The sequence below is a fragment of the Caretta caretta genome, chromosome 12 (assembly GCF_965140235.1).
Source record: "Caretta caretta isolate rCarCar2 chromosome 12, rCarCar1.hap1, whole genome shotgun sequence".
In the NCBI taxonomy this organism is placed as follows: domain Eukaryota; kingdom Metazoa; phylum Chordata; order Testudines; family Cheloniidae; genus Caretta; species Caretta caretta.
This window is the reverse complement of record NC_134217.1, coordinates 5,336,780-5,348,498: the sequence shown is the minus strand read 5'-3', so window position 1 is coordinate 5,348,498 and position 11,719 is coordinate 5,336,780. Positions and strand designations below refer to the sequence as shown.

General features: G+C 57.2%; 1 protein-coding gene across 1 annotated transcript; it reads left to right on the top strand.

Moving 5' to 3' along the window:
• The first annotated feature begins 34 nt into the window (after positions 1-34).
• LOC125620812 (putative RNA-binding protein EEED8.10) lies at positions 35-11,697 on the top strand. The gene is made up of 8 exons (XM_048816976.2): positions 35-114; positions 873-996; positions 6,325-6,426; positions 7,368-8,351; positions 8,594-8,809; positions 9,108-9,320; positions 9,942-10,159; positions 10,316-11,697. The coding sequence occupies exons 1-8, from the start codon at positions 35-37 to the stop codon at positions 10,482-10,484; spliced, it is 2,106 nt and encodes a 701-aa protein (XP_048672933.2). The 3' UTR covers positions 10,485-11,697.
• The last annotated feature ends 22 nt before the right edge of the window (positions 11,698-11,719 follow it).

Sequence of the window (11,719 nt, the reverse complement as noted above, 5' to 3'; positions counted from 1 at the left end):
GACTACCCTTCCCAGCAGCCTCTGCGGCGTTGCCATGGTGAACCCGGAAGTGGAGGCGCAGAGCCCGGCAGTGAGTGGGACCGGCGGACACGGGGGTGGGGTGGTAGGGACGGGGTGAGTGACGGGCAGACGGGGGTGCGGGCATCAGGACAGAGAGACGGACAGGTCTGGGGCAGTAGAACGGACAGACAGACGGGGGTGGGAGTAATAGGACAGAGACAGACGGGGGTGGGGGCAGTAGGACGGACGGACAGACGGGGGTGGGGGCAGTAGGACGGACGGACAGACGGGGGTGGGGGCAGTAGGACGGACAGACGGACAGGGGTGCAGGAAGCAGGACAGAGAGACGGACGGGGGTGGGGGCAGTAGGACGGATGGACAGACGGACAGGGGTGGGGGCAGTAGGACGGACAGACGGACGGGGTGGGGGCAGTAGGACGGACAGACGGACGGGGGTGGGGGCAGTAGGACGGACAGACGGACGGGGTGGGGGCAGTAGGACGGACGGACAGACGGGGGTGGGGGCAGTAGGACGGACAGACGGACAGGGGTGGGGGCAGTAGGACGGACAGACGGACGGGGGTGGGGGCAGTAGGACGGACAGACGGACGGGGGTGGGGGCAGTAGGACGGACAGGGGTGGGGGCAGTAGGACGGACAGACGGACGGGGGTGGGGGCAGTAGGACGGACAGACGGACGGGGGTGGGGGCAGTAGGACGGACAGACGGACGGGGGTGGGGGCAGTAGGACAGACAGACGGGGGTGCGGGCAGCAGGACAGACAGATGGGGTGCGAGCAGTAGGGCAGATGGCTAGACAGGATGGGGGCATTGCAGAGCGTCAGGTGTTGATAGCTCTCTGTCTGGACTCCAGAGACCGAGGCGCTCGCCCAGACCATCCGAAGGGAGCAGCTGGGCCTGAGCAGGAGCAATCCGTGCTGGGGGTCCCAAAAAGGGGCAGCTGCAGCTGCATGGAGACGCAAAGGCTCCCAGTGGAGGTAACACCTTCTGATGGCTCAGGCTGGACAGCAGTGGGCTGGATGGGGGCACTTCCAAGTCCAGTCAGTGTCTGGAAGGTTACAAGAGTTCATATGACTAGAACTGGGGTTCAGATTAGGACAACACTCCTGTGTTTCCTTGGGCTCGAGGTTGGTAGTAGGCCCCAGCCTGTGTCATCTAAATAGGCTACTAGAATGTTATTGCTGGGGTCTGTGTGACCTGCGTAGGTCCTGCTCTCCAGGGACAGGGACTCACTCCACCAGAATTGCTGCCCCCTCCTGGCTTCAGAGAGGGCAATGGCTCTTTAGGGCTTATCACACCTTTACCACAGCCAACTGCTAGAATCCCCAGTAAGTTGTTCAGGGTCCTTCTCTCGGATCACTAGTCTTTTGTAAGCAGGGTCCCACATGCTTCCCAGCCAGCTGGCTCTGGGTAGAATCTAGTCACTGCTTCTGGCTCAGGCACTCCTGGGCTCAGACCTCTTGGCTGAGGCCCTTGTTGGGATGTGGGATGCTGCCCCCCTCATCCCTGAGACCTCCTGAGCCTTTCAGTATTCCCATTAGCAAAACTCCAAATCGGCCAGCACCTCTCTCCTTGTTTTTTTTCCTTGTAAAGAGCCTCGTTTATAGTAAGAAACATAAAACTCTATACACACACAGCCCCTGAGCCCCACCTTAGCTGTGGTTACTCTGGCTTCTAGTTTGACCCTTTCAAGGACAATGTGACGGGAAAGCAAGGCACACAGGCTGAGCCAAGGAATTTTTAGCCACGGTACCTCTGCTGGTAAAGCACTTGAGAGGTGCAGATCTTTTAACTCAGCAGAAGTCCTGAGACACCCTCTTCTGTGGTCCAAACTTACCATTGGTCTGACCCCGCATGGCCATTCTTATGTACTTATGTTTGTTGGTTGTGGACATGAGGGGGGACATTACGGGGAGGACTTAGATGTGGGGAACGCTCAGCCAACTGTAGGAGTTCTACCAACTAAGGGAGCTGTGAAACAGAGCTGGCCCTCTGCTCCTGACGGCATCCCTCTCCCCACTGGGGTGCTCAGCTTTGTGCCAGCACTTTCACCTGCCCTCGGACAGGGTGGGTGATCCTGGTGCTTAGCCCTGAGAACGCCAGGTCTGGCTGGCTGGTTCCTTATCCACCCAACAGTCAATAGAAGCACTTTTATGCGTGGACACTAGGTATATTTCAATCAACCAAAGGAGAGCAAATGTTCCGTGTCACAGTAAAGGGCTAATCTTGCAAGGTGCTGCATGCCTTTTATTGGGTGTTGAGCATCCTCAGTTTCCTTTTGATTTCACTGGGATAACCTGGACTTCAGTGGGAGCTGAGAGTGCTCAGCATTCTGCAGGATGTGGCTCTGTCTATGTTAGAGACCTTTGGATCAAGAGATTGGTGTAAGTTTAAAAAGCACACAAGGTATTCAGCCATCTTCTGTACAGTGAGTATAGTGCTGTGTGGAAACACCCTTTAGAGGAGTCATTAAGGATGCTGATAAGAGTAGCTAACGTATAGCTCTGCTATGATCCGGAGTCCAAAGTACCAAACCGAAACAAGCAATAGACTGGCAGAACAGCTTCACTAGAATTTTCCAGACTGCTTATCTGCCTTTGTTACCTGTCCTCCATCAGCTTCCCTCTCTGCCTTTGATCCCCTGTGGGACTCGGTGATGATACTATCACTCTTAGACCAGGCCCTGGGCTGCAGCCCCCTGTGGACTGACCATGCTCACGCTGCCAGTGTGATGGGGTTCGGCACTTGTGGGTCTTCCCTTGGGGAGCTAGTGACACCTTCTGTCAGACCAAAGCAGTGTTCGTGTGACCACAGGATCCAAGCAGCGCATAAGAGAAAAAGGATTTTACAGCAACAAAAGTCTACACATCTAGAGTCCTTACCTATGGGGAACAGTCTGCCCCCCACAACATTTCCCCCCAGCACGACCCCTGTCCTTAGAGCCAGCCAAAGGCCTTTCTTGGCAGTTTCCTGGGTTTGGAAACAGTTGCCCAGAACAGTTCAGTGAGCTCTGCCGACAGTCAGGCTCGAACAGCCAAGAGAAGGGCTCTTGCCTTGGCTCTCAGGTGCTTGCAGGGACCCACCCCACATTTGGCTGGGTAAGCCCCACAGTGGCCTGTTCCTGATGCAGTGCAAAGTGGGAATGTTCTGTAATGGTTTTATGAAGGATATGCATGGCAGTGACTCACTGAGCGTGGATTGCCACCCCGTGGCACAAAAGAGTTAACTCTACACCTAGGGCAGAGCAGGAGCCCTGCAGTTTGTGTCACAGAACTGCCTGGGGTGGGATGAATGGAGCATTAAAGGACTGGCTGAAGCTGACCCATATCAGTGGGGGATCCAGATGGCAAGGGGAGGCCCAAGGATGTGGAATCTCTGGAAGGTGGAACATGTGACCTCAGCATGGGTTGGCAGGAGGGGGATCAGAGCTGGCTTTTGGAGAGACTCAACAGCTCTCACCTGGGACTGACAAAGAGGCGACAGAGGGCGAGGGCCAGAAATGGATCCCAAAGCAGCGTGGCTGGGTGAATGCTGACTTGGCCAGGATGGACCATGTCTTAACCTTTGCTTGTCTGTACTCACCTAAGGACTTCCCGCTGCTGTCTTCTGGGTGACTAACAAAGCCTCCTCTGCCTGATGTCACTGCAAACACTGGCTGAGGTGCGCTGGTCCCAGAAGAGTGTAAAGGTCTCTGACCAGGAGTCTGTCTCAGTTAGACTCGCTGGGTGGAGCTCACGGTGTGACGCAGGAGTGCTGGAGCCCAGAGCTTCAGTCTTGGAAGCATTGAGGCTGCCTGGCCTACTCTGAAGGAACAGTGAGACCCCTTGCGGGTCTGGCACAGTGAAGGGATCCTTCCAAGGAGCTGTTTGTCTCCTGTGGATCCATGAAAACAGGCAGCTCCAAATCCATCACAGACCCCTCCCAGACCACGTAGGTTTGTCCATCATGTAAGCAGACCACGCTGTTTCTACTTAAGCTTTTCCAACCACTCTTGGGCCTCTCTGTCCTTCAGTGTGCAGTCACAAGATTCTGATCAAGGAATGAAAACAACACGGATGTTTCAAACTCAGTAACTACAACTTCTCTGCTGGAGCCAAACAAAATCCTAAACCCAGCTGGCCTTCCTCGCACTACAACTGTGCTGAGTATTCCTTCAGTTCTGTCAGTCAGTGCACACCCTTGAGACAGCACCAGCCAAAGTGGACATGAAATGTTACAGGGTGCAAAGGAGGTTGGGAACTGTGCCTGCAAGCATACTAGGATAAAGCATTCCTCACTTCCTGTCCTAAATGCTTGGGCAGCATCTCTGTTCATGCCGAGCTGCTGTGTCCCACCACAGAAATGGTCACACTTCAGGGTGCGGTGAGGTAATCCTCATTTCTCCTCAGAGCCATGTGCATGGGAAACTTGATCTGAATTCTTCAGCACTCCCATGCAGCAGCCTGGGAATTGGGCAGAAGCTTCAGAGAAATTAAAACAAACAGAGAGGTGGTCTGTAGATTCATTAAATAGGACAACGAATCATCGAACCAGTGCAGCGTCTCTGGGTTGTTGAATTTGATCATTTGATTTTGCACTGTCTCAAAGTTGACAGCATACTCAGAGTTTTGTGTTGACCATATAGCACAATATTGTGGAAGTTGTCTAGGGAAAGCTGACTCCTTTGGCACCAGGGTAGGGAACAGCTGTGGCTTTTGCCTCCTGGGAAGGAGGGAGAGGCAGTTTGGGATTGTGGGATACAAACGTGAGCTGGAAGTTTCTACTGAAATTGTCTGGAGTGAGACAGTTCACCATACTGACAATTAGATTAGCATTTCAGAGCTCAGAAACCATTGGCATGAACAAGGTAGTTCGCACCTCGCAGACACAGGCAGACCCCAAGGGTCGGTCCTTGGGCCGGTTTTGTTCAATATCTTCATAAATGATCTGGAGGATGGTGTGGATTGCACCCTCAGCAAGTTTGCAGATGACACTAAACTGGGAGGAGAGTAGATACGCTGGAAGGTAGGGATAGGAAACAGGGGGACATAGACAAATTAGAGGATTGGGCCAAAAGAAATCTGATGAGGTTCAACAAAGACAAGTGCAGAGTCCTGCACTTAGGACGGAAGAATCCCATGCACTGCTACAGACAAGGGACCGAATGGCTCGGCAGCAGTTCTGCAGAAAAGGACCTAGGGGTTACAGTGGATGAGAAGCTGGATATGAGTCAACAGGGTGCCCTTGTTGCCAAGAAGGCCAATGGCATTTTGGGATGTATATGTAGGAGCATTGCCAGCAGATCGAGGAACATGATCGTTCCCCTCTGTTCAACATTGGTGAGGCCTCATCTGGAGTACTGTGTCCAGTTTTGGGCCCCACGCTACAGAAGGATGTGGAAAAATTGGAAAGAGTCCAGCAGAGGGCAACAAAAATGATTAGGGGTCTGGAACACATGACTTATGAAGAGAGGCTGAGGGAACTGGGATTGTTTAGTCTGCGGAAGAGAAGAATGAGGGGGGATCTGATAGCTGCTTTCAACTACCTGAAAGGGGGATTCCAAAGAGGATGGATCTAGACTGTTCTCAGTGGTAGCTGATGACAGAACAAGGAGTAATGGTCTCAAGTTACAGTGGGGGAGGTTTAGGTTGGATATTAGGAAAAACTTTTTCACTAGGAGGGTGGTGAAACACTGGAATGCGTTACCTAGGGAGGTGGTGGAATCTCCTTCCTTAGATATTTTTAAGGTCAGGCTTGAGAAAGCCCTGGCTGGGATGATTTAGTTGGGGATTGGTCTTGCTTTAAGCAGGGGGTTGGACTAGCTGACTTCCTGAGGTCCCCTCCAACCCTGATATTCTGTGATTCTATGATCATGGCATCAATTATGCTGTGTTCTTATTTTAAAGATTTTCTTTGTCCTGGTGAGAAATGCAGTTCTCTGGCTGTGGAACCACTGCATAGGTGGGGCCCTGTTCCTGATTTGTATCGCAGTGAAATCTCAGAGCACGGGACGTTCTGGGCGTGTTCAGGAAGATGGGTGACAGCCCTTCAGAGACTTTGCCACGTGGCAGAAGTTTTTAAATGATTCCTTTTCAGCTTTGCCTCCCCTGAGCTGGTGCTGTGCAGTAAATCCCCTTTCCTGCAGAGGACAAGTGCACAAACCGGGGCCACGGCCCACAGACTGTGCAGCAGCGTCTCAGAAACCGGAGCACGTCAGGCACTGCTGTTCTCCAAACACGGCTTCCCCAGCAAATGCCCTAATTCTTCTGTGCTGCACAAATCCTGCTCTGGGGCCCTTCCCCATGCCTCTCCCATTCTCTTCCCAGGTCATCACCTACATCCTCAGCTTCTTGCCCATCGCCGACAGGAAGGAGGCCTCTCTGGTGAATCACACCTGGTACTTTGCGGCCCAGGACTCCCTGCGGCAGGTAAAGCCCACCCCTCCCTGCAGCCCTCATCCGTGCGGTGTGCCCACTGTCCCTGTCCCGCTGAGTCCCCGTGTGAATGGTTACAAGCCTGTGTTAATCGGACCCCAGCTTTGGATCCCACGTGTTGCCCAAGCAGCTGGCTCTGGGCAGAGTCCAGTCGCTACTTCAGCAGCAGGACTTCTAGGGCACCATCCTCAGGGAAGACCTCTCGTGTGGCCCCTTCCTGGGACAAAAGATCCCACAGCCAGCTGCCCCAGGCCCCAGAGCGGCTGCTGAGAGTTCCCAAGCCTCTGCAGCCACTCTGCACAGTCTCCCAGGGCCCCACCTGCCTGTAGGCTCTCTGGGTGGCAGTTCAACCCCTGGGCACCGTGTGGCTGTTAAAGCAAGGGCAGCAGCTTTGCAAGGAACTTCGTAACACCCCCCTTTACTCTTAGCGCAGAGAGTTACAGAGCCAGGCCAAGCACGTACCTGAATGCAGTCCCCCCCCCAGAGTCTGTCCCCCACCCCCACTCACTCTGCAGCTCTCGCCCCATTCCACCCCCCCGGCTCACTGCAGCACTTGCTCCCCCCAGGCTCATTCTGCAGTTCTTCCTCCCTCCCCACTCCACAGTGCTCAGACAGTGCACATGCTTGCACGCCTATGGTCCTCCCTGGGATCTGCACTCACCGCCTCATTCTGCACATGCTCAGTGTGCCCCGACTAAGGGGCGGAGGGGAAGACAGCTGTTCCCTGGCTGTGTCTCTGGAGCGTAGGGCACCTCCATTGTTGCCCCCAGACCCTAGGTTTTGGGCCTCAAGGCCTGTGCTAGCCTATGTCTCCAGTGCTTCCCCCAAGCCATCTCTCCCTGGAGTCCCGGACCGGGGGTGCCTTTGCTCTGCACTCCCCAGTTTCCAGGGCTGTCCTGTGCTCGTGGCAATAGCCTCTCCCCTTTCGGTTCCAGGAGAACATCCTGTACAACATCCCAGCCACCTCCACCTCTCTGGCAGCCATTGAGAGCCTGGCTAGACGGCGCGTGAGCTGCGTCAGCCTGACCAGCCTCGACGGCTCCACCGTTTCCCGTGACGTGATCCAGGCTGTCTCCTGTCACTTGGGGCCACATCTGCAGAGCTTGTCTCTGCGTGGGAGCAGCCTGACCGAAACATCCTTCCTGCACCTCCTCCTTGCCTGCCCTTGCCTCTCCTCGCTGGATCTGAGTGGCTGCAACAGCCTCTTCATGTCTGGGACGCTGCTCTCCAAGCCAGAGACCATTGGCCAAGCCCGAGAAGCACTGACCAATCTCCAGGAGCTGAACCTGGCCGGCCTGCGCTACCTGTCAGATCTCAGTTTCAACCGGCTGACTGGCTGTGCGCCGCGCCTGGCCAGACTCTCGCTGGCTCGCTGCCACCTCACCTTTGAGTTTGACCCCTACCGCGGGTCCAGCAACTACAACTCCACTGCCCTGCTGTCCTTCCGCAACCTCCTGCGGTTCCTGAAGGAGCGGGCCAGCAGCCTCCGGGCCTTGGACTTGAGTGGCACCAGCATCACCTTGCCAGCGATGAGGTCCCTGGTGCAAGTGGAGGGGCTGCGCCTGCAGGAACTCGTGCTGCAGAACTGCCGGGACCTCTCCAACGAGGCCGTCAGCCTCCTCTGTACGCACCAGCCCCACCTGACTGCGCTGGACCTCACCGGGTGCTCTGAGCTGTCTGACCGGGCCACCCTTGCTGTGTCAGCAGGGCTGCGAGCCCTGCAGAGCTTGCACCTGGGGAAGCTCCAGAGGCTGACGGACGGGGGTTTCCTGGGCATTGCTGAGCTCCGGAGCCTGCAGAACCTGGACCTGTCTGAGTGCAGCCTCGTGAGCGGCAGCGAGCTGGTGAAAGTGTGCTCCTCCCCTGAGCTACGGCCTAACCTGGCCTCCCTCAGCTTTGCCTTCTGCTCTCTGCTCAGAGTAAGTTCCCCAATTCTTGCTATTGGCAGAGGGGGCAGGGCCCTGAGGGGCAGCCCCTGCCTTTCAGTCCCAGACCCCTTCACCTGCAGCCGGGCCACCAGGCTCTGCCCCACCGGGGAGGCCCTGGCCGTGTGGGGCTCTCTCCTGCACAGAGCCTTGGCTCCTGGGCCTGGCCAACAGGGCAGGTTTGGCATGCTCAGTGCAGCTCTTTGGCTTCTCACTCGTTCCCTTCTCCTCCCCAGGACAGCTCTGTCCTCTCGCTGGCCAGGTCCCTAAGCCCCAGTCTGCGGGTATTAGATCTCTCCTCTTGCGTCTCCATCACCAACGTGAGCATCCAGGCGATTTCCTCCCACCTCCCCCGGCTGACTGTCCTGCGATTGGCCTGGTGCAAGGAGCTGACGGACTTGGGTCTCCTGGGTGCAGAGGAGCCCAGAGAGGAGTGTAACCATCGCAGAGAGGTGAGAGCCCACTCCCGAAGCTCAGGAGCCTGGCTGATGCCCGTGGAGCGAAAGCTGAGGCAGTAGGGGCTCTCTGAGTGCTGCCAAGGGCCAGCCTGTGCCCAGACACAACATTAAATGAGGTCACGAGGATGTTGGCAGCTCAGTCACAGCTCGGCACCTGGGGAGCCGGCGTGGAACGGGAACGTGTGTGGGGTTGTTCTTCTCTCTGGGACACCCAGCCGAGTCCCTGACACAGCTCAGAGGATGGGAGGCCGAGAGCCCCCTGGGCTCAGCATCATGTCTGTTTTCTTGGCAGAAGGACACAGGGCCCCAGTTCAGCAGGAATTTTGGTAACATGGGATTCTTCCTGCCGCCTCTGCAGAACCTGGAGCAGGATCCCAAGGCCCTCAGCGACTCCTCCTGGAAGGAGTCCCAGAAGCAGCCCCGAGCCTCCCTGCAGGCACTACAGTATCTGCAAGAGCTCGACCTCATGGCCTGCAGCAAGCTGACTGACACCAGCATCACCAAGGTATGGAGAGCCCGGCTGTGGACTGGGGCTCAGCCAGCCCAGCAGCTGTCCCTCATATGCAGCCTGTACTCGAGAGAAATCCTCCTGGGCTGCATGCTCCTGTGTACACACCAGGGGAAACGCTGCCGGGCGCTAACAGCTCCCTCTCAGCACCGGATTGTGTCACCACTGTCCACCAGGTGCCCACGTGACTCAGGGCACTGAGGTGGAGGAATCAGTCTCCAATCTGCTTCTGCAGCTTTGAGTGCTGCTGGGGAGCTGCAGTGTGGATGGGTGGGCAGTGCGCCAGGCTGCGTGGGTTAGAAGCTGTCCTGCCAGCAGAAAGCAACCCCCTCCTGCACAGTCCCAGCAGCGGTACTGACCCAGGGGAGAGATTCGGGGGTAGGACCTCATTCCTCAGAGCTCCCTGGTGCCACGGCTCTGGGCGGAAGCCGGGCTGAGGACGCCTTTCCTCTCCTTCCAAACACTTTGTGCTCTGAAGTTTTCTTTGCAAGCCTTGCCCAGGACGGGAGCCGGTGGTGAAGATGTGCCCGCCTGTGAGTCCCAGCACAACGGCTGTAACACTCTGGAAAGGTTCAGGCCAGCTCTGCCCAATGGGCTCTCATCCGTCTGTCCATCTAGGTTATCCGCTTCCCAGCCCTGAGGCAGCTTTCCCTCAGCTTGCTACCAGAGATCACTGACGCCAGCCTGGTAGCGGTGGCCAGGGGTTGCCAGAGCCTGGAGCAGCTGTCCATGAGTCACTGTGGAAAGCTGACTGACAAAGGCTTCATGGAGGCTGCTGGCTCTCTACGGAGACTCCAGCATTTTGTCATCTCTGGCTGCAGCCAGCTCACATGCCAGTAAGTATCGCAAGGCCTTCCTCTGATGCTGGCCTTCAAAGGGGGAGGTCCTCCCCCAGAGACCTGGCCCAGCCGGGGAGAGTCGCCCTGCCTGTCTCAGGCTGGGAGGAAGGGGCTGACTTGAGCGGAGAGATCCCTGACTTGTCTCCTTTTCAGGACACTGATGGCCATCAGCAGGGAGTGCAGACAGCTGAAGAGCCTGGATGTCTCCATGTGCCATGGGATCAGGATGGCTGATATTGAGCTTTTCCAGGTCCAGCTCCCCCTGCAGACATGTGTCCAGTCGCGCTTTGTGGGTGGAGCAGACCTTTCCTTCACCCTGTGAGCGGGGCCAAGCGGCAGGCTCAGATCCCTCCTCGCTGGGCAGCTCGGAGAACGTCTGATGCTGCAGCTCAGGCCCTTCCCCACGGATGCTCTGCAGCTTCCCACCTCCTGTTCCCTGAGCTCCCAGCTGGGACACACGCCCATGGCCTCTTGGCCTGGGCTGGGGGTGAGTGGGGTTTCTTTGACACCCTTTGGCCAAAGAGTTCGAGTGTCTAACACTAAGTGCAGCTGGGCCACTGGCAAGTTCTGGGTGTGCAAAGAACCCTTCAGACCCAGGCCAGGCCCTGAGCTTCCTCCCCCAGCCAGGGACAATCAGGCATGCCCCCAGACTCCCTTCGGAGGCAGAGCCATTTGGAGACTGCCTTCCACTAGGGCCCTGGCCCCTCCAGGGGATCCCAGCTGGTCGTGCAGGGCTGAAACAGTGGCCAACCTTTGCCCAGCTCTAGGCCCCGAAAAGCCAAGGCACCTGCCCTGGGCCAGGTTCAGCCAGGGGGAGAGGGAGCTAAAGCCCCTTGAAGGGGTTGAGTGCTTCTTTCCGCAGCAGGATTGGGCAGCGAGAGCTGCTGTTCCATGCTGCGACTCCTCCAAGCCCCCCTGCCCCGTCTCCCCAGCACAGGACTAAGCCTAGTGGTGCAAAAAGGATGGTGCGGGGGGGAGGGGGAAATTCACTGCCTAAGTCCACTCCTTCCATTTTGGGAGGCAGAGTGGCGTGGGAGATGTCTCACCGCCCACTCTCCCCCTCCGGCGGGTGGGGGGGGAGGAGATATCTCACCGCCCGCTCGCTCTCCCCCTCCGGCGGGTGGGGGGGAGGAGGAGATATCTCACCGCCCGCTCGCTCTCCCCCTCCGGCGGGTGGGGGGAGGAGATATCTCACTGCCCGCTCGCTCTCCCCCTCCGGCGGGTGGGGGGGGGGAGGAGATATCTCACTGCCCGCTCGCTCTCCCCCTCCGGCGGGTGGCGGGGGAGAGAGATGTCTCACTGCCCGCTCTCCTGTGCCAGGACAAAGCTCTGTGCTGCCTGCCCCTGCCGCACCAGCAGGCAAGGCTGCATCAGCTGCTTCCAGAGCACACGGGTCTGTCTCCCTTCCACTTGTTCCTTACCCCCTGCCACGACCCTCCCAGGAAACCAGCCCCCCTTCAGACTCCTTCAAAGCGACTCGTGGTGCCTTCATACGGTGATGTAGACAGTGCTCTAATAAAAGCCTCTAATGTGGACATCCCCACTGACCGTGTGTAT